Source organism: Varanus komodoensis, unplaced genomic scaffold (assembly GCF_004798865.1).
Source record: "Varanus komodoensis strain SLA01 unplaced genomic scaffold, ASM479886v1 scaffold2, whole genome shotgun sequence".
NCBI lineage: Eukaryota > Metazoa > Chordata > Lepidosauria > Squamata > Varanidae > Varanus > Varanus komodoensis.
Window position 1 is genome coordinate 26803851 of NW_025335568.1, and position 21639 is coordinate 26825489.

At 39.9% G+C, this 21639-nt stretch overlaps 1 protein-coding gene across 1 annotated transcript in view; it reads left to right on the forward strand.

Annotated features, from left to right (window-relative positions):
• Nucleotides 1-576: 576 nt before the first annotated feature.
• The window catches only part of LOC123023103 (bifunctional heparan sulfate N-deacetylase/N-sulfotransferase 3), an 81979-nt gene continuing 60916 nt past the window's right edge, over nucleotides 577-21639 (forward strand). The window contains exons 1-2 of the mRNA XM_044429498.1: nucleotides 577-715; nucleotides 8086-9211. Coding sequence (XP_044285433.1) covers nucleotides 8222-9211 — 990 coding nt within the window. The 5' untranslated portion in view covers nucleotides 577-715; nucleotides 8086-8221. The remainder of the gene's footprint in view (nucleotides 716-8085; nucleotides 9212-21639) is intronic.

Consider the following 21639-nt stretch of genomic DNA (forward strand, 5'->3'; position numbering starts at 1 on the left):
AAGCCGCCGCCGGAATTCCGACCCTTTGCCTTTGCCTCCTCCCCAAGAGCGCCCTGATTGGCCAAGAGGAAGAGCAGAGTCTGACCAATGGCGAGGCAAGCTGGCTGGCGGCGTTCCTCCCAGCTTCTCAAGTGAGAGCCGCTACGGCAGCGAGCATCCCGTCCGGGCGCCTCGAGACGGGCGGTGGCGCAGGCTCGGCTCGGCTCGGCTCGGCTCGGCTCCTTCGCGCGGCTGGCTCAGCCCGGGCCGCTTGTCCTCTTGCCCTCCGCGGGCCCCGTCTCTGATTTTCCTCGGGGAGGAGGGCAAGGCAGCCGCGGCGAGGCACCGCCGGGACGCCTTCGGGGCTTCTTGCTCGAATAACCCTCCATTCGCCTGCTTCTCTTCTTCGTCCCTGGGGAAGGGGGCGCGGGGGCCGGCGGTAGGGGGCGAGCCTTTCGCGGCCGCCGCCTGCCTGAGACGCGTTTGCGGAGCGAGCCTGGTCGGTCCGTGCCGGGGGAGAGCGGCAGCGCCCGAGAGACACTCTCCGGAAGCTCCCAAGTTTTGTGGACGCAAGCTCCCGTGCGTGCCCAGCGGGCCGGTTCTGACGTTATACTTACCCGCGTCAAGCCGCCGCTACCGGGAGAGAGTTCCAATCCCCTCCCCTCTCTCCCAGGAGAAGCTGCAGAAGGTCATCGCCGAGCGGAGGCGGCGCCATGGTCCCGAAGTGCCCAGGCAGGTAATGAAGACTTCGGGGGCGCGGGGGTGGGCGTGGGCTATGGCTCCTTCGCCGCTGAAACGACACAGGGGAACCTCAACTTCGGGCTCTGGATTTCCCAAATTCGGGCTCCGTTTCCCAAAATCAGAAAGTTCTCCAGTGCCTGCTGGTGTGGTCGCATGTGCGCCTTGACACACGAAGGGCGCAGTCCTAAACGTGCTAAAACGGAAGGGAGTCCCTACGACTCCCAGAACGCCTTGAACGCGCGTAGGATTGCGCCCTAAGAAATCTTTCCTGCTTGTCAAGTCCGCGACAAGCTTGGATGTTGTGCTCTTGGATGCAAAATAGCTACTTTTGGAGGGGGTGGGAGGTGTTGTGCCTGAATTAATGAGGATAATTTTAACTGAGGCTCAAGTCTCTGTTTCTCTGGTTATGGGTGATTTGATGCAGCTTCTGACGACAAAAATGTCCTCTTCTTTTCGGTCTTGTTGTATTGTGCTGTTTTGGAGCTTGTAATTTCATTTTTTTAAATGTTATTAGCTCAGTTAACATCCGTCTTTTTCGTGTGATACTCAAGCGAGCCTCCGTAGGTTTTCTGTGAAACATTGTCGCCCTCTAGTGTTTTGGGACGCGGAGAGCGGCTTCGTGATCTTGTGAGTCAAAATAGAAAATTTAATTGTATAGTAGTTCATGTTTGTCACAGAGATTAGAGAAATAAATATTTTGACAAAAATAAACCCGGAACATATTAAAACACATGGGCATGCGTGTGCCAGTTCATAAAACTTTGTATAGATGTAGATCTCTTGAGTCAAAAAAGGTAAGCATTTGTTTGGGAGCTGTTTGCTGTTTTTGGTTAAGAACTGAAAACTAAAGTATAGAAATGAGAAAGGTTTTGTATTCATGGTTACGCTTGTGGAATATATCCCAAAAATGTAAAGTACACTGAGTTGATGGCAAAGAAAAGATGTTCTCTTTTCAGTTGCTGTTTTTTGCTCAAACTTTTAATGACAGCCATAATGAATCCTTTAGCAAATAAACATTACCTAGAAATATGTGAGACAAATGTTACCCATGGATGGATGAATACAGTCTCTTAGGTTACAGATCTGCACCCACTGAGCTTATTATTTACCTCTGATGCCTAGGTCTGCACTTTTAATCTCACTGTACCAGCATCTGTCTGCTAGTTTGAGATCACTGGAAACAAAAATCTGTATTAAAGGCAGAGCACTAAGTGTAAAAAAGTATTTTTGTTGTTGTTGAGCCAAACAATTCAATTAGCATTGGGAAGGCAATTTCAAATCTTTGCTCAGGATACTTATTTTAATGAATAACCCTCTATTAATTGATTGATTAATTGGGGAGGTACACAGAACATGCAAGGCAATTAATAATGCCTTTCTAACTACAGCTAGTGTTAGAATAGGGGCTGATCTAGGCTGCAGTCCTAGACTTGCTTCCTACCAAGCCCCAACAAATTCAGTGGCATGGACTAAGGCCCCTTCTTGCTGAGCCAGCATATAAATACATAGCATGCTGGTGTTCTCATGCAATGTCACAAATTGTGAAATGTCTCATCCTAAATTGCCACTGTTCAGGAATGGCAACCTGATATTGCAGTAAGATTCATTACTGCAAACAGTGAGGGCTTGCATCAAAGAGTGCGCCTTATCCATATTCTGGATCAGACAATGCACAAGCCAAGACCACAACAACTTGCATCTTCCAGAGATTTAACAGAGGCTGATTTCTGCTTGCCCAAATTGTGTGGTTAGCAATTATGGCGTGTGGCATGATGGACAAAACATTGGGTTTGGAAAAAATTGCCTTACTTCAAGTAGATTAATTGAGCTAGAGAGAGTAGGATTTATGCTGGATTTTACCCATTGTCATTTGCATACTGCCTTCAACAAGTTTTCATGGTTAGTTAAACCTGCTGCCAGAATGGTGTTTGTTTGGATACATAATTTCTTGGCCACTGCTCTGGATCCTTGTCTACTGTTGCAAGTGTCTGTCTAGCCAAACAAATATTCAGAGCTGTCAGCTTTAAGAGGAATGAAGTCTGTGCAACCTGAGAGACTAGATACAAGAGGGTCTCCACTCAGCACTCTTGAATGTTACCTCTAGAAGTGTATCCATGTAATGAGTGAGGATTTGTGGTGCTATGATACTGTTATGGTAGAAAAACACTACAGAAATATCAAGTCTTCATATATGAATCTATTGGTGTTTTAAAAATCTGCGTTATAAATATTCTTGTAAGTATTCTTTGATTATAAATTTCTAATCAGAAATATATAATTAATTTATACTTTCTTACTATTAGTTTGTCAGAATTTTCTGTGTGTGTAAGGTAGGATTTACTGTTTTCCATAATGAAGGTTTTTATACATTTTTGTCCCATAAAAAGAAGGTTATAATCAAGATTAAGTTCTTCTGAGACCCATTATTTCAGTGGAAGAATCAAGCATGTGCTTAAATAAAATCTGCCATGAAGATCAGTAAGATGTAAAAAGGCATCAGTTGGGCTGTGTCATTCTAAAGTGTTGTCTTTCAAATGTTTTGGACTACAGCTGTTATCAACCCTAGTTAACATGATGTGGTCAGGGATCAAAACATCTGAAAGGGAGCAAATTGGGAAGGGCTATGCTAGATAATGTAATATACATGTCAGTTTCAGTATTTCACCCAAAGTTGGTCAACGTGCATGCATATTTTATTATGGCCTCTGTGAGCATGGCCTTCATGAACACTGAGTAAAAATGGATTTAAATATCTGTGTAATACTACTTGGAAAATATTTTTAGCATCCTAGTGGTACTGCTTCATTTAAAACCAATTCTGCATTTCACAAGTGGAAACTTGCATTGGGAATAATATGCCAGTATGTTCAATAATGGCATTTTGTTAGGGCGAAAGTGTCTATTTAATTTCTTGCTACTTAACAGGGATATAAATATTTGATAAAGAACTGTAAAATCTTGCATTATAATGAAATGCTGCATGTTAATGGGAGCTGTCCATAGTAATGGTTAAGGAAAAAAGGGGAAAATGTGAACACATTATGTTTTCTGTCATTTTTTTCCCCAAAAATTTCAAATTAAAATATGTAGCTGTGATGAATATTAAATTAGAGCAAACGTTTGTTTTGGAGACAAGACATGATGGAAAATACTGCCAGCATGTTTTTAAACTTGCATCTTGCAGCAGAAAATTAAACAAGGATTTTTAAGATTGTAGGCAGAGCCAAAAGTACCAATGTGGCTCTCCAGCTGTTGTTGCGCTGCTGTTCCCGTCACCCCTCAATATTGTCTGTGTTGCCTGGGGCTGATGGGAGGTGCAGTTCAGCATCTGGTATACCAGAACTTACTCACCCTTCACCTATAGATAGGCATCCAAAACCATTTCTGAAATGTCTCTTTCTTGCCACAGAAGTTCTTACTTCAAAAGGGCTCATTATATAATTAAATAATTTAAACAATTGCTTAAATGCAGTTTTTCCTAACTTTGAGTCACCATCCTTACAATAAAGCTCTAAACATTTTGTATAGCTGGTGTCAGGTGTCATCTAGCTTGTTTGAAAGATTGCTTATTAAAAGTAATAGCATGTTGCTTCTTTAGGTATAGTGTGCATAAAACTCCTGATCCCATTACCATAGTTAAGACAGCAAGGTCAGGCTACCATGTATCATTTTCTGTATCACCAAAATGGCCTTTCTCTAGAGTGAAATTTTTCTTTCGTAACTGATTTTTACCATGAATAATGCTCACATTGGTATCACCCAAGCATGATGGCAGCTGGTTTCATAGCACTGGATGAAACCATGCAATACCAATATATTAGCATTAACTGTGGATAATGTCAATGCAATGATCAGCTGTGGTTAAGATTGGCTCTGATGTAAGTTTGGACCATGCTTATAAAGTTCTTGGAAGAAGCATATACTTCCACAAATTGCCCATAATCTCTTGACCCATGTAAGAGAATAGAAGTAGAGTTGGGAGGGGCCTGAAAGACCATTGAGTCTAGCCCCCTGCTCTGCTTCCAGTTGTGGCACCCATCTGCCTGCAGGCCTGGACTTTTTCAGTTTAGCAAAGATGACTTAACATGCTAGCTTGATGTACTGCTATGCATCTGCCGGCCCAGAAAATGTTACTTGAAGCCATTGATTGTTTTCCCAGACAAATGTTTGAGAACTGAAGTTCTATTGAATGTTTATAGGGTGATAGGCCTGTGGTGTGGTGAATTTCACAAAAAAAGCTATATACCAAGTTAGCAAATGCTTGGGTTTAGTTGTGGATGGCAAACTCCAAGAACAGTAACAAATCACTTACTGATTTTATTAACCCATTTGTAGGGAAGGTGGTTCTGAAGATGAATCCAAATAATAATGCAGACTGTTCTTGAAAGATAGAAAAGAGATGAACTCAAGTATAAGGAACAACTAGAGAAGAGAAGTGCAATTCTTACTTTACCAAAATAATTCACATATTTGCCTCTCAAAGCATAATCATTGTTTCTCAACCAGTCACCCACCTCTGCTTGCCACTGTTGATTTGTTCTATTCCCAAATGTTTTGGAATTGGCAGCACAATTGATTCTTACCCCTACTTCCACCCCACAAGCTATGAACAATTTTCAAGTGCTCTGTAACTTGTGTACAGTCTGCCTTGTAAGGCTTATAGAGAGATTAAAGCATTCTCTGTAGGGCATCAGTATGCTAGTTGTGTATAGATATCTCTGCCTATGGCAGTGTTTTTATTAATTCACCCACTGCCTCTCAAGAGACTTAATATGGCTCGTTCATGACTGGCAGCTGCCAATGTTGAAGTCCTGAATATTAGGAGTTAAGAACAGGGGTGTTCTCAGCAACATGTGGTCAGCTTGCCTTTTCTGCTCCAAAAACAATCTTCGTCTCCTGCATTCACACCACATATTTAGAACACCTTTATTCCACTTTAAACAGTCACTACTTTCTCAAAGTAGTGGAAGTAGTGACAGATTTTATTTTCTTCAGCTCCAGGAACACTGCAGTCGGTGACTGCAGCGATGAAATTAAAAGTCGCTTGGTCCTTGGGAGGAAAGCTATGGCTAATCTAGACAGCATACTAAAAAGCAGTGACATCACCTTGTTGACAAAAGTTCTTATAGTCAAAGGTATGGTTTTCCCAGTTGTAATGTATGGGATGTGAGAGTTGGACCATAATGAAGGCTGAGTGCTGAAGAACTGATGTTTTTTGAATTGTGGTGTTGGAGAAGACTCCTGAGAGTCCCTTGGACTGCAAAGACATCAAATCAGTCAATCCTAAAGGAAATCAACCCCGACTGTTCTTTAGAAGGACAGATACTGAAGCTGAAGCTCAGATACTTTGGCCATATAATGTGAAGGACAGACTCATTAAAAAAGAGCCTGATGCTGGGAAGGACTGAAGGCAAAAGGAGAAGGGGATGGCAGAGTATAAGATGGTTAGGTAGTGTCACTGATGCATTGAAAATGACTTTGGGTGAACTTCCGGAAACAGTGGAGGGCCTGGCATGCTATGGTCCATGGGGTTGTGAAGAGTCGGGCACAACTATGCAACTGAACAAGTTCCCTAAAGAATCTTGGGGAATGTAGTTTATCAAAGCTATTGAGTGTCGTTAGTGGATACCTATTGAACCATTCCAAGAGTTCCCGGGGAAGAGGGATTGGCTGATAAGCCATTCTATGAATGGTAGCTCTGTGAGGAGAATATCTCTTTTCTAGCAACTCTTAGCCCCATAATTATTTAGAAGAAATAATGGCTAAAGTGAAATAAAGTATCCTAACTGGAATATACTCACTGGAATCAATGGGGAAAATTAGCCATAACTTCTGATAGCATTAAGTTCTTCTTACTGTAGTTGGACTGCTTTATGCATGATTCACCATGGATTCAATGATAGCACAATAAAAATTTAAGAATCTAGAACCCCCGCAATGTGGACTCTGGACAATTTTTTTAAAGTGGTTGTCATTCCATACTAATTTTTTTGGGAGGATATAACTACATATGTTTTTATAAGTGTGGGGAATTAGTGCCTGAGTTTCCTTTTTTCCTCTTCCCTCCCTGTCCCCTTCCCCTTGTATGTCATGTTTTTTAGATAGTAAGCCTGTGGCAGGAACTGCCTTATTAGTTCCAAATAAGCCACTCTATCAGTTTTTTGTCTAGAGAGCAGGATATGAATGTAAGATAATAAGTAATAGCTTCTATAAACTGTTGTTGCTTCATCTCAAAAAGAAGGATCTTCATCTTGCATTCATCTCTCAATAGAAATTCAAACAAACTGGCAAAGTTCACTTTTATTGTATAATCAGAGGTTGCATAATCTTGGACATAGGTGTGGCTTTGATGAGGGCATGGCTCTGAGGCGTGGTTCTCGCTATCAGGAAGGAGACCCCCACACACACTTCTAATTGCTGCTACACCCTGCACAATTCTGGCTATCAGTGAGCTGTCTCTGTGCATGACTATCTCCAGATAAGCTGTTGTATTTCAGTCTGGACAGGTGCTAGTAGAGCCTGAGTGTTGAATCCATCTAGTAACTCCTGACAGTGGAAGTGCATCTTACTTCATGGATTTTCTCTCCCTTGCTAGCCCATTGCCCTTCTTCAATTCTGTTCTGGAAGATGGGGCTATCTTATTTCCAGTAATAAAAAGTTTTCATTTTCCTTCAATCTCCTGCTCAGTATTTCCATAAGAATATTGGCTACCTGAGTTGCTTGAGACAATAACCGGTGCTGAGGACTTCATGGTGACTGTTGTGACGGTCAGTGCACTTGTACAGATTGCTGAAGTTCTTTTATGATTTGGCTCCTGTTGTTGAACTTGCAGGAACAGCTTCAGCGATCTAATTGTACATTAAGAATCATTTAGTTGATGCTCAAATGGTTATGAAATTGCTTCCTAGAAGAAGCTAGAACAGCTCCATTCTTGGTTTTCAGGTGGGCAGTCAAACCTTCTTATTCATCTGACCTTCAGTGTACTTAACTTAGCTCCTTGGTTTTTCCTAATCTGGTTTAATCTTGTTCTTTTGATTTTGGTTGTTTTGTGAACCATCTTGGGAGTCCTTGTTTGAATAATAGTTTAGCATTTTTTAAAATAAATAAAATATTGTGGACTTCCAGATTTGCTTGTTTTAGAATTCCAGATCTGAAGTAAATAAGCCAAAGTTTTCATGTGGGTATTTTATAACTTTTCACCTGACTGTTTTTAATGATCCTTCTATATTACAGTTATTCCATATTTTCCTTCTATATTTTTGTTTCTCATGTAAATATTTAATTCCACTGTATAATTAGATGATGTACTATCATATTTTACCATGAGTGGAAATCTAACTCTTTTTTTTCTTTTTCTTTTTCCAGCACATATTTTCTGTGAATTGTGCTGAGGATAAATATACATGCTGCAATGGTGACATAAACTGCTAAACTGGACTGGAATTAATTTGAAACGTTTGGCTTAAACCAAATGCTGCTGCTATTGGAAACCCTCTAAGGCATGACTTACAACATGACTTTTATTGTGAAACTTCACAGACATTTTCAACGAACAGTTATACTGCTGGCCACTTTTTGTATGGTGAGCATTGTTATTTCGGCATATTATTTGTACAATGGTTACAAGCAGGAAAATGAACTTTCTGAAATCTCTTCTGAGGTGGAATGTGGAGATCTTCCAGTCCTGCTGCCCTACAAGTTAGCACCATGGAAAACCGTGAAATCCATTGATCCTCTAAGGACTGATCCTGTGGTGCTTGTTTTTGTGGAAAGCCAGTACTCTGCACTTGGTCAAGACATAATAATGATTTTGGAATCTAGCAGATTCCAATATCATATAGAGATTGCTTCTGGGAAGGGTGACCTTCCTGTGCTTATAGATAAAAACAAAGGAAAATATGTTCTCATAATATATGAAAATATCCTTAAGTATGTGAATATGGATTCCTGGAATCGAGGCCTTCTAGATAAATACTGCGGAGAATATGGTGTAGGAATGATTGGGTTCCATAGAAGCAGTGAAAACACTTTGCAGGCCTTCCAGTTAAAAGGCTTTCCTTTCCATAGCCATGGCAATGTGGGTGTTAAGGACTGCTGCATTAATCCTCATTCTTCTGTGCTCCATTTGACCAAATCATCTAAGTTTGATAAAGGGCCTTTGCCTGGAAATGACTGGACAGTTTTCCACATAAATCATTCAGCCTACCAACCTATTATATTTGCAAAAGTAAAAGCACCCGAAAACCTCCCTCCCATGAAAAGTGCTCTCCATGCAACCATCATTCATGACTTGGGTCTTCATGATGGGATTCAGCGTGTGCTTTTTGGCAACAATTTGAACTTTTGGCTGCACAAGCTCATATTTATAGATGCTGTTTCATTCTTGACTGGAAAGAGGCTTACATTGTCCTTGGATAGATACATTCTAGTTGACATTGATGACATCTTTGTTGGCAAGGAGGGAACAAGGATGAAGGCCAATGATGTGCAGGTAAAGTAGGCAAAGCAGTACCTCCTGTGCTATGGGGATGTTACTCAAATTTCAGGTACCAACTCCAATTTTTCATTTGAAATAATACTACATTTTGAAGTTAAATTAAAACAGATACATTCCTTCTGTAAAAGTACTTCCTCTTGAGATGGTTAATTCCCATGGATCTAAAAGGCTTAAATAAAACACTTTGGTTTAGCTTTCTGGTGGATCCAGTTATCTCTGGACTCTAATGAAATTTACTGTTGGACAACAACCAGCCATTCAGAATGAGTAGTTTTGTTGATATTTGGCCTTAATTACTTATATGCATATTAAACTTTCTCACATTGTGTCCTGCTTTGAAATTTCTTAACTACTGTCAATAGTAATATTTATGGTATTAATCAAAAAACCAAAATCAACATCTTCTTGTGATATTAAGTGTGATACCATTTAACAGGAAAAATTTAACAGGAATAATTGAGAACTTGTCTTTTTTGTAAAACATTTTAGTTGTAAAAAAGTAAATGAGGTCAATAAAGCCCCACAGTACATAACACCCACAAGAATGGTATGCGATGCTCCACTTAAAAAAGCAAGTTACATAATCATTCTAGCAGCTACATAAGTGCAGCAATCATTTTGTACATCATCTGTAATCAGCAAATTTTACAGAATGTGCAACCACAGCACATTGCAGCCCATGTACAGTTATTGCTTCTACAACTGTATGAGTTGGATAAACAAGAAGGTAAGAAGTTGCACAGGTAGGAAAAACACTATCATACTGTCCCTGATACTGAAGGTAATGCAACCAGCATAATTAGCATAACTATTGCTAACTTTATCCTCCAAACTGATGGCCTTCACTGCCTCCTGTGGCAGCAAGTGCTATTGATTAACTTGGAGTTAAGAGATGAAGTATTTCCTTTTATCTTCTCAGAAGCCCAATCAGATTTACATGTATCCTTGGGTTCCATTTATAGTTATTCAGCTATCAAGTCTCTGGAAACAACTGAACTAGTAAATTTATTTGTGATGATGCAAGTGCTGTGCTTGATCTAAGGATTACCTAGACCAGCCTCATCCAAATGTTTTGGATTGCTGCACCCTTCATCCCTAACTGTTGACCATGGTGGCAAGGTCTGATGATAGGGAAGTCCAAACCTTCTGGAGAGCTAGACTGACCTAGACTAATGATGAATTATATTTGCATCATCCTTTGAAAGTTCAATGTGAGTTTTCACATAACTCCACAGGTGGATACCAGCAAAGACTTCTAGAAGGCTCACCAGCTGCACTGAAAATAAGAGTCCCTTTGTAAGCACCCTCAGAAAATTGATATAATTGATATAACAATGCAAATTGTATTCATGTTATTAATTACTTCTCTAGTGTATTGTATATGAGCAGTAATTAATCCACATGAACATAATTTACATACACAGCCACCACATATATACTATACAACTGATTCATGTATATAATTTAATTTTTGTGTGTCTTGTACTCTGACTTCAGTAAAGCATGGATTTCTGTTTATAGGTGTGTTTTTTTCAAGAAAGTTATTTTTTAAAAAATATTTAATATGCTCTTTCTTATGACAAACCTGGAAGTAGAACCGAAGGCTAGAGAACACCTTATAAAGCCTGAACAATTTATCAGGAATGCATTACTTTAGCCATTTGTGCCTAGAATGCCAGAAAGTGTGTTTAAATAATTGCAACTTTACTTTTTGCTTAGTAATTGCAGTTTTTAAAGTTGCAAGCAGTATGTTAAGAAAATTGATTGTATTGACACTAATGGTACTATACAACAGTAACAATTGTATGTATTGTTTTATAAAAGTACAAGTTTGGATTAACATTCAGTTAATAATATTCTTTAAAATTATAGTAGGCATTTTTATTCAAAAATGCAATAGGTCTGAGTGCTTCCTACACATAGACATCTTCATACAATTTTCTCCTTCATTTCTTCAACAGCTTGATATAAACACTTAAGAAAAAGAATAAATAGCTAAACCTGTACATTGTTATGTAGGTGTAACTTTCATTTCTTAAATACATGGAAAAGATGTAGGTACTTTTCCATTCAATTTAAAGCCGGTGGAAAACCTGGGTATGATCCAATAAAATAATGAAGCATTTAAAAATGAATTATTTCCATGAGAACTTGAGCATAAGGGTAAATAGCTCACATTGAAATCAGTGGAACTGAAAAGATGGTTTTAGTGTGATTTTATTCATTTATTTATCCCATTTATATCCCACATTGTGTCTTGTCACAAAAACTCAGAATGGTCCTCCTGCTCTTCATTTCATCCTCTCAGTAACCCTGAGACATAGTTTAGGCTGCGAGAGAGTAACTTGCCCAAAGCCAGCCTGTGAGTTTCATGCTCCAATGGGAGCTAGAACCTGCTTCTCCAGTGTTCCAGTCCAAGATTCTGACTGGTACACCACACTGTAATGCTTGTATATACTATTTGCTATGCTTTATGTTGCTTATATATAATATTCTAGTATTAATTCCCCCCCTTCTATTATTATTGCTTCTATTATTACTGCTTTTCCCTCCCCAAAAGTAAATAGAGCAGCAGCAAAATCATCAACATCCAAAATGAATGGTCAGCTGATCGTACGGAGAAGCAGCAGAATCAAATGCTCAGCCCAAGAGGAGTTTCTTCTCTTTCCAGTGGAGCACAGACAGGGAGTGATGACCCAACCACTTAGGACTGGGCATTGCACGCACAGGTTGCTGCCACTGTGAAAACTGCCTCATGGATTGCCAGCAACTGTGTATAGTTATTAGGGACCAATTACCAAATTATGAATTGAAAAACACTGAAGGGGGGGAATTGCAAACACAGGCCTATCAAAAGGTAGAGTTGCAATCACAGGCCATCCTTCTTCTGCAATATACCTCTTTATATGCGAAGTATTGTTTTGTCTCTTACCTGGTAAAGAGAAAAGAGCCCCCCCCCCCAAAAAAAAGCTACAAGGTTTTGCGATGGCAAGATGGAGGGGATGCAGTGGATGTGGTATACCTGCATTTCAGCAAGGCCTTTGACAAAGTGCCCCATGATATCCTGGTGGAGAAACTGAGGAGTTTTGGGATACACCAAAGCACTGTCTGGTGGATTAGGGCTTGGTTGACTGACCGAAAGCAGAAGGTAGCCATTAACGGGGAATCATCGGGATGGCGGCCAGTGACAAGCGGGCCCCCCAGGGCTCTGTCCTGGGGCTGATCCTGTTTAATCTTTTCATTAACAACATGGAAGAAGGAGTGAACAGTCTGCTGATCAAATTCGCAGACGACACTAAAACTGGAGCAGTGGCCACAACTGAGGAGCAGGTAGTCCAGTTCCAAACTATGGAAGTGGGCAGGAGACAACAGGATGGCGTCCAATGTGGATAAGTGCAAGGTCTTGCACTTGAGGCATAGGAATAGCTGTCATAAGTACAGGTAAGGTGGTAAGTGGCTGGAGAGCAGCACTTGTGAAAGGGACCTCGGGGTGCTGGTTGACTGTAGGCTAAACATGAGTCAGCAATGTGATGCAGTGGTCAAGAGGGCGAATGCCACCCTTGGTTGCATAGCCAGAAGTATGGCTTCTAGATCAAGAGAGGTATTACTACCACTCTACATGACTCTAGTGCGCCTGCAACTGGAGTATTGTGTTCAGTTTTGGGCCCCTCATTACAGAAAGGATATAGTCAGGTTACAGTCAGTGCAGCGTAGGGCCACAAGGTTGGTAGCCGGTTTGCAGGGGATGCTGTATGAGGCGAGACTGAGGGAACTGGGTCTCTTCAGCCTGGAGAAGAGGAGACTCAGAGGGGATATGTTGGCAACATACAGGTATGTGAGGGGATGTCACATGGAGATGGGTAGAGACCTGTTCTCCCCTGCAGAGGAAGGCAGAACGGGCTCCAATGGAGCAAAGCTCAGGGAGCCAAGGTTCCATTTGGATGCCAGGAAGCACTTCCTGACAGTCAAGACCCCGAGGGTGTGGAATGGGCTTCCCTGGGAAGTGGCTGAGGCCCCATCGGTGCGGGTGTTCAAGGATAGGCTGGACGTCCACATGGTGGGCATGTCATGAGCGGAGCCGGCTGGTGCCGGAGGTCAGACTAGATGGCCCGGGAGGCCCCTTCTGACTCGCGCTGTTTTCTGTGTTTCTACACCAAAGAAGTGTGTGTGGCAGAGGGGTGGGGAATGCCTTAAACTTAAAAGTGTAATCTTTATGTTAAATGTTGAACTGACACTTCTCAGTTCCCTCTACCTTTTCAACACTTCCCTGATTCTCCTGTTAAACCCAGGTGCCTTCCCTTCTTGGAGTAGCTAGAAGTTCAGTGAATTGTTGAAAAGGTGGAAAAGAGCAAGAAGTGTAAATTCAACATTTAACATAAAGAAGACTACATTTGAGGCATTCCCCCACCCCCATCCTTTTGGTGCAGCTTCTTTTGCCACTTTACCCACCCACTTCGGTTAGTGTTTCTTCACTGACAAGCCAGCAACTGGTCTCTGGCAGGTACTCAAATAAGCTTATGTGAAGTCTTGCCTGCTCAGTTTCTTTGGATGTTGTATTCTCCTTAGAAGTTCCTTTGACAGATGAAACCTACATATCCTGATTTAACAATCTTTAGTTAGAATAAACCATACTTGCTGCAGTTTGTATGTGACACAAAATGGTAGTATGTTATCAATTCAAAACAGAAGGTTTCACTCCGTGTGTGTACACAAAGGAATACAAGAAGAGAGGGTGAATGTCCCAGCTTATGCCTTGCCAAGGCCTCACCTAAGATAATGCTTACAAGGTGATTGAACTTGGCCAGCTACGGTAGACTTTGCTTTTCTTTTAGTAACATTGCACAACTGTGGTGAATTTAAAAAGGTAATAATGGGTACTGGAAAAGCAATATCTCTATCCAATTAAAGGGAAAACTACTTTGTGCAAAAGTGCATGCTCTTTCTAATGTAGACTTATTATTACCTTTAAAAAATCTTGAAATACTGAATTCCAGCTTAAAGATAAATTCTGACACATAACAATAGAAGCAGTCATTTAAATGTTAAGTTGCACAGTGGAGTGAGCGGGGGACTTTCTTTAAACATTAATCTATTCAGAGTTAATTCATCCTATTGAAGATGTTAGCTGTGTCAAATGTAATGCATCTTCATTACTATTAATATGGAAGGAGTTGTCCGCAGCAATGCAATGACGCACAGAGCAAATGGCCAATGTTCGTGTGAATCAGCTGAAAAACAAATTCCAATAGCCATATTTGTGTGTGACTGCCATCATAGCAGAGAGAAGAATTGTTCTATTGAATGTATCACATCTCAAATTAAATAAGCTTCTTCACAGGAGGGTTGTATATATTCAGCACCTTTGCTTTGTTCCTCTGATACAGCATAATGCTATAGTGAATGTGAGGAATTATGCAGGCATTTCTTTAGTGGTCTTGTGTATCAAATATATGGGCTGATTCACAAGTATAGAAAAACTATAATTCCTCAAAAATCTGCTTTATTGGGAACAAGCAAACCATGGTCTGCTTCACTTTGTTTCAGAACAGAAATCTTTGGCTTGTTTTTCTTCTGACAAACCCAAAATCATAAGGCCAAAACAGTAAGCCAGGGTATGTTTCCTGGCTTGTTAGGAAATGAAGAAGCCTGTTATGAAGGTTCAAATGCATTGCTAAAAAAGTAGAGGTGGAGATTTCCTAATTTGTTTGGCCTCTTCTGCTAAACTGGAGAGCAAGCCATTAGGCAGCTTTCAAAACATTCTTCCTCATTCCCAAGAAGCCAGAATTCTGTGCAAACAGCCCTATTTGCCTCCATAAAATAAATGCTAAAACAAAGTGGCTACAACAGTGCAGGAGCTGGAACTTCTAGGAGTACTGGTACCATGTAGCTGAGGGATCCAAACTGTGGTTCTGAACACAGGGGATCCAGAGGCCAAAATTCTGGTTTATAAATACACTACTAGAGCTAAGAACACTTGAATCTGAATATGTCACATTCATATTGTAGTCACTGGTTTTCCAGTGCACTGAATATTTGAGTACTTAGGCAAAAATACAAATTGAGAGTGTATATCTTTCTCTTGGTTACTGACTCTTCTATATTTAGGTTTCCTGGCAATATTGCATTCTGCTAAAAAAAATCCTCAGTGAGTTATTATGGACTTCCATTTGTAGTATTTTACACTTAAACTACAAGTTATAGTTGCTGACCTTTTCTATCATGTATTTAAATTTGTATCTAACATTATTTGACAGAATGGCACTACTTTTTATGCACTGTGTGGCAATCCCACCTGCCCTCCAATTCATACAGATTATTTATCCCCGGAATTGAAGGATATCAGCAGAGCATGCAAACAGCTTCGTATGTTTTATTGGTAATAGAGCTATAAAGTATTTAAGGCTCAGCATTTCCCAAAGCAGCATTCATAATTCCACAAGGACCACCAAAACATAGCAGTCAGCATGTGAATCCTTTACTGCTGTGGACCATTTACTGAAAAACTAATGCAGGTACGTCTTGGGTGGTGACAAGAAATACAGAAGGGGTGACGGAAGAGGGACAATGTATGTACCTAACCAGTTTTTGTGCTGGGCAATAAGGTCTATGCAAAAATAATATGCTTCTGATATGTGGGTGAATGTGTGCAGAACTTGAGGAAGGGCTATAAAGAAAGGGTATGGTTGTAGTTCTCTACATGCACATCCAGGTGTAAACATCATTGAGCTCAGTAGTATTGCTTCTGTGTAGATATAGCATAGGTGCAGTCCAGCATTCCTAGAAGCGCAGGTGAGGAAGATCTTCTGCCAGTAGTTACTTTATTCATTCATTCACATACTTATAGACCACCTATAACTGTCAAAAGGCCTTCCTAGGTGGCTTCCACCATATTAAACACATATATACATATCAACACATTAAAACCTATTTAGACACTTAAAAGTTTAAAAGCATGAATATAAGAGCAATATAAAAAGGCCACAGCATTCATAAAGGCTAAGTGTTATTTTTAAAGGCTATTATTTACCATAATAGACAACAATAATATATACCAGAACTTACTGAATACAGTGTCAGTAAGGTTGTATTTGTCATGTTAAACTATAATTACTGCTCCAGGAATTCATCATGAGGTTGATTATCTAGATGCCTTTCAGCCTGGCTTTTGGCCTTTGGGCAGAGACTGTTTGGGTTATCTTGGTGGATGATGTGGACAAGAGCAGTGTGCCCCCACTAATTCAGCTGGACTTCTTCACACCTTTTCATACCATTGACCATGGCAATGTTCTGAAGTCCCATCTTCTCACCCATGCCATTTAATGGATACATAAAAATGCTTGAAGAGCTTTTATGGAGTTTTGGAGATTTATGCTGCCTTTTTGCTGAAGACACCCAACTCTCTTTTTCCATCTTCCTCTCCTTCCTTTCCATCTAAATCCAAGGAAACTGTTCTAGAACTAATTATGTTTTGGCAATAGCCTACTTTTGATCAGTTGAAATGCGAATCAGAGAATAAGAATTCAGTCTCTTCTGGATGGGCATATGTTCCCTTTGGACTACTGTAATGTACTCTATGTGTAGGTGCCTTTAAAACCTGTTCAGAAACTTCAATTGATCCATAATGCTGCAGCCAAACTGTTGACCTAGGCCAGCTACAGGAGCACATGACTTCCTTATTAGAGCAGCTTCACTAATCTGAATTCAAAGAGCTGCTATGACCTGTAAAGCCTTGTATGGCTTGGGACGAGGCTACCTTAAAGACTGCCGTTACCCATTGAGCCTGCCCAGTCTTTAAGACTGCCTGGAGATGCCCTTCTTTGGAGACTGTAGCCTTCAGAGGTATAACTGGTGACAACCCAAGAGAAGGATTTTGCTGTTGCTGCTCCCAGGCTTCCAAAAGAGGCAAGTTTTGCTCCCTTTCTGCTGTCCCTCCATTAGGAGAAAGGCTTCTTTGTTCAAGAGACCTTTGGAACGTAAGTGCATCTGTTGGTTGATACTTTTTTGGAATTCTGTAATTTTTATGTTCTTATTGTATGTTAGTGTAATGATTTAATCAGTTTTAATTGTAAGTCCTCATGGATGTCATTTGTTGATAGGAAGGATATATAACTTAAATAGAGCTAAAAGAAAATCTCATGTCCTGACAGATCATAGTCCACAGTGACGTTTAAAGGTAGATTATATGGTAAAGTAACTAGAACAGCAGCTAGGTCTCTCTTTTGGAACCTTCGTGCAGACAAATTGTTTACATGAATGCAAGAATATCCTGTTTTGTTGGTGGTGGCTTTAAGTTAATGGAGAACTGGAGAACTTGATTCTGGTTCTTAAAATTAATACAATAGCTCAACAGATCTTATATCTTACCAGTATAAATGCACTTACAGTGGTATATGGAACTTTGCCACTTTTGACAAATTTGATGATATGAAGCACACATTCTGAACTACCAAAGTATCAAATGTTATTTGTTTTGGCCATATGCCATAACAGAGTTACACACAAAGGTAGCCATGAATAAAACTTAATGGGTGCAGCAACAAGAAGAGAACAAATAATACAAAATTCAAAATGCCTTCTATTTTCATAAGCCAAGCTAAGTATCTCCACCAGGTTTTGCTCAAAACAAAATTCAGAAGTGAGTTTGAAGGTTTCAGCCTTCTCAAAGCATCTCAACATTGCTGAAAGAAATAGAATTCAATAAGACTTACAAAATTTCTCAGCCAGTTTCCACACATGACTAATACAACTAATTGCTTCTGAAATAAGCCTGTATGGAGATGGGGGGGGGGGGGGGGGCACACGTGAACTCTAAATTACTGGTGCATATTTGATTTTTCTTCCCAGTAGGTTTAGTTGAGCTGTGAAAAGTTGAAGGTCTCCTGAGATTGCTAAATGCCTTACTTCCGGATGGTACTATTACACTAGCTTGGCGAGGAGCCTGCCAGGATTCAGAAAGTAGTTCTGCCTTAGCATCTTTGGTGATACATCCTCTTTTGTAACTTTCACAACCTGATCTGCACTTACGCATTACAAGTTCAGGATAGCCTGCTGGTATCCAATCCAATTTTTAAACCATAGATAGACACACTGTTGTACATGTTGAATTGGCAAGTTACAATAGCTACTTTAGACTAGCTTACCCCTGAGTTACAGCGAATCAATATAAATCTTGGAGCTCTCAATTTCCTGCCCGGAATTTTAAGCGGCTGAATTTCTTCATTAAGCAAAACTGGAACTGAAGTACAGAATCTGACAGTATGTCCAATATTTTGTTTGTCCTATGGTTGGTGTTCAATAACTCTGCTTTATACAACAGTGACTTTTAGCAGCAGAGGAGATGCTTCACATAGTGTCCTTTTGCTATATTTTTGTATTTCCTGTGGCCACAACTGTTGCTAAATAAGCACAGATCTTGCTTTAACCTCATGCATTAGGTACTACCTAGAGAGCCATTTTCTTATTTTTTTTTCTCCCAAGAAGAAAATGGAAACCTATTCAAATGCTCCTTAAAGAAGATGTATTAGGGAAGAATTGAAAAATCATGACAGACTGAAGAATTAGTTGTATTTTCCATATGGCCTTGAATGTTAATATATTTACACCCATATATACACCTATCCGCCTCCTAAGATCAGCTCAGGAGACACTTCTGTGAGAGCCACCCCTCAGGGAGGTAAGAGGGGTGGCAAGTAGGAGAAGCGTCTTTTCTACTGATGCTTCCCATCTCTGGAACACCCTCCCTAGGGAAATTCACCAGGCGCCATCTTTATTCTCTTTTTGGGGCCAGGCAAAGTCATACCTAAAAACAAACAAAAAAACTTAGCCCTGTGAATGCTGGTGGCCTTTTTATATTATTGTTATAGTTATGTTTTAATATTTAATAGTGTGTAATATATTTTAATGTTATTCATATATGTGTGTAATATGTTGTGTTAATATGTGGTTGTAAAGGAAGGCAGGGGCAAAAGATGAGGGAAACAACCTAGGGATTGAGGAAACAAACCAGGATTTCTTTGATCACCTGCCAAACAATAATCAGTTTAAAACAATTTAAAATAAACTCATGTAATATGATCCAATACATTAAAAATCCTAAAACAAGATAGCTGAACAAAATGCTGTTAGGTGTGATGTTAACCCTGACTTTATCTTGGCTGCTACTTGTTGGGGTTTTATTTACCCTGCGAATACAAAATACACTCTAATGGGAGGAAACACATTTGTCATGTAGTTCAAGAATTGCACATAATTCCCATTTGAGCCCTGAGAGGCATAATCAGATTTGTTAATGAGTTCTCATTTTACAGCCTTGTGCTTTAATTGCACTCTGAAATTTGTCTGCCTTCAGCAACTATAAGGTCAGAGATGGACTGTCCAAGGAAATTTAAATGCTACCCCACTGATTTTTTATTATTATTATCTGCCTTTAATGTCTAGGTATCTTACATAATGACTTTCCTGTTTGGCAACATAAACTGCTGAAGGTCACTTGCTCCATGTGATGGACATGCAGGCAAATGAGCAGACCATAGACCCAGCATGTATATTGCCAGAGTGAATAAAGATAGAACAGGCATCCTGGTCAGCTGTGAGGCCAAGTTCTGCTGGGGATAAATAGTATCTAGACTTAGTAGTAGTAAGCAAGATGTTCCTTCTTCAATAAGAGCTGAATGCATGGGACGGTATGCCTCATAATAGATGTAGCCATTGTAAGTGTGTATGGGGGAGGGGGGAGGAATTAAATACAAGTACCATTGATCAGACTTTGTATTCTGTGTCTATCTTACTGCCACTAAATACCAATAAAATAGTAGCAAAATATTACTACTAAGTGTTTTCATAAGATTACATGTCTACAGTTCCTTCAAATTTGACGCCCATTGTTTGCTTTATAAACCTGCTATTTGGTACAGCATAGAAATGGCTGTGATAACTGAAAGATGCTCTTCCTAAACATAATTCCTATAATACAGTGACCATCATGTAAGAAGTTCCTTTACTAACAAACAAGGAACAGTGCATGAACAGTGTTGTTTTGTGTTTTCAGTGTACATTTGAACAATACAACTTTGTTTTAGTGCATGCCCTTGTTCCCTTATTCTAATATGAAGATGAAATTCCCTAATGCTGACTTTCTGGGTCCCTAATTATTAGGAGAAATATTTAGCAGTAACACACCCCAGTATAATATTACTGTCTTTGCAGTTCTAATGCCAATTTAAAGCATGTTCAGTACTGTACACATGATCATTGGAAACTTACTTTTAGACTCATGTATATTCATTAGATTTCCATCAAATTACAGGAGCAGATTTGCTTTTATTTTATGTTACTTTATTTCTGAGGGAAAAAATACCAATCTCTGCTTCCAGGTTTATTTTGTAATCATGAACTTTTTCCCTTCTAGGCATTTTTTAAAGTTTTAGTCAGGTGGAAATGTATTATTTAAGCTCTGTAATTTATAGGTGGCACCATAATGTGGTAACAGAGGACAAATTCTATGCAGAGAACTCCTTATTCACCCTTTTCTCTTCCTGCTGGCAAAGGACCAGGACAGAACGCTGCACTCTAGAATGCTGCTTCTCTTGGCTGCTGACTAGAAGCTCAACTTCAGTGGAATGTACTAAATGGTTTATGAATAAATGATTCAACTTGTTTACTGATGACCTAGTTGGTATGTTCTGAATCAGTTCCAAGCACTCAAGATGAGTTCCTTTGGACAGAGGGGTGGGAGAAATGATTACACAGAATTATATAGAACTTTCCAAGTGATCAGCTGCTACTAATAAATTCATTAGTGAGATGATCAAACTGACTCACCTCACACTGCAGATGTAGGAGAAGTCTGAGGGAGATTTATGGTCTCTGAATGTTTAGCTGGGATCTGTTTCCTTGCAATTTTCATGCATGGGTTCAGGTCCTGTCCTCTGAAAGAAGAGTACATGTCTGCTTCATTTTCTGTGTAACAACCATTTAGATTTTTGAAGACAGCTATCATTTCTCTTGTTAATCTTCTGTTCTGCAGGTTAAAAATTTATGAGCCCTTTCAACTGCTCTTTATAGGACTTTGATGCCCAGACTCCTGGCTGCAGTCCAAGTTTTTCAATACCCTTCTTAAAATGTGCTTCCGAGAACTGGGCAACATTGCTATCAAAATCTTCTTGACCATTTCTATTGTCTTCCTTTGCCTCTACCTTTGTATTTTATTTTGTGGTACTTCTACTGACTAGAATTCCTAGGCAAAGTATGTGCTGACAATGTTCATCTCCATGTTGCTGATGGAGCTAGTAAGAGATAGCTCCATCCTGGTGAGGAAACTGAGTGACCCTACTCTTTCAAAAGTTATAATTCATGCACCTGTAAAATGCTACACAAATGGTTGGCTTCTCATGGCAAGCTGTCACTCAAAGTGATCTGCAAGA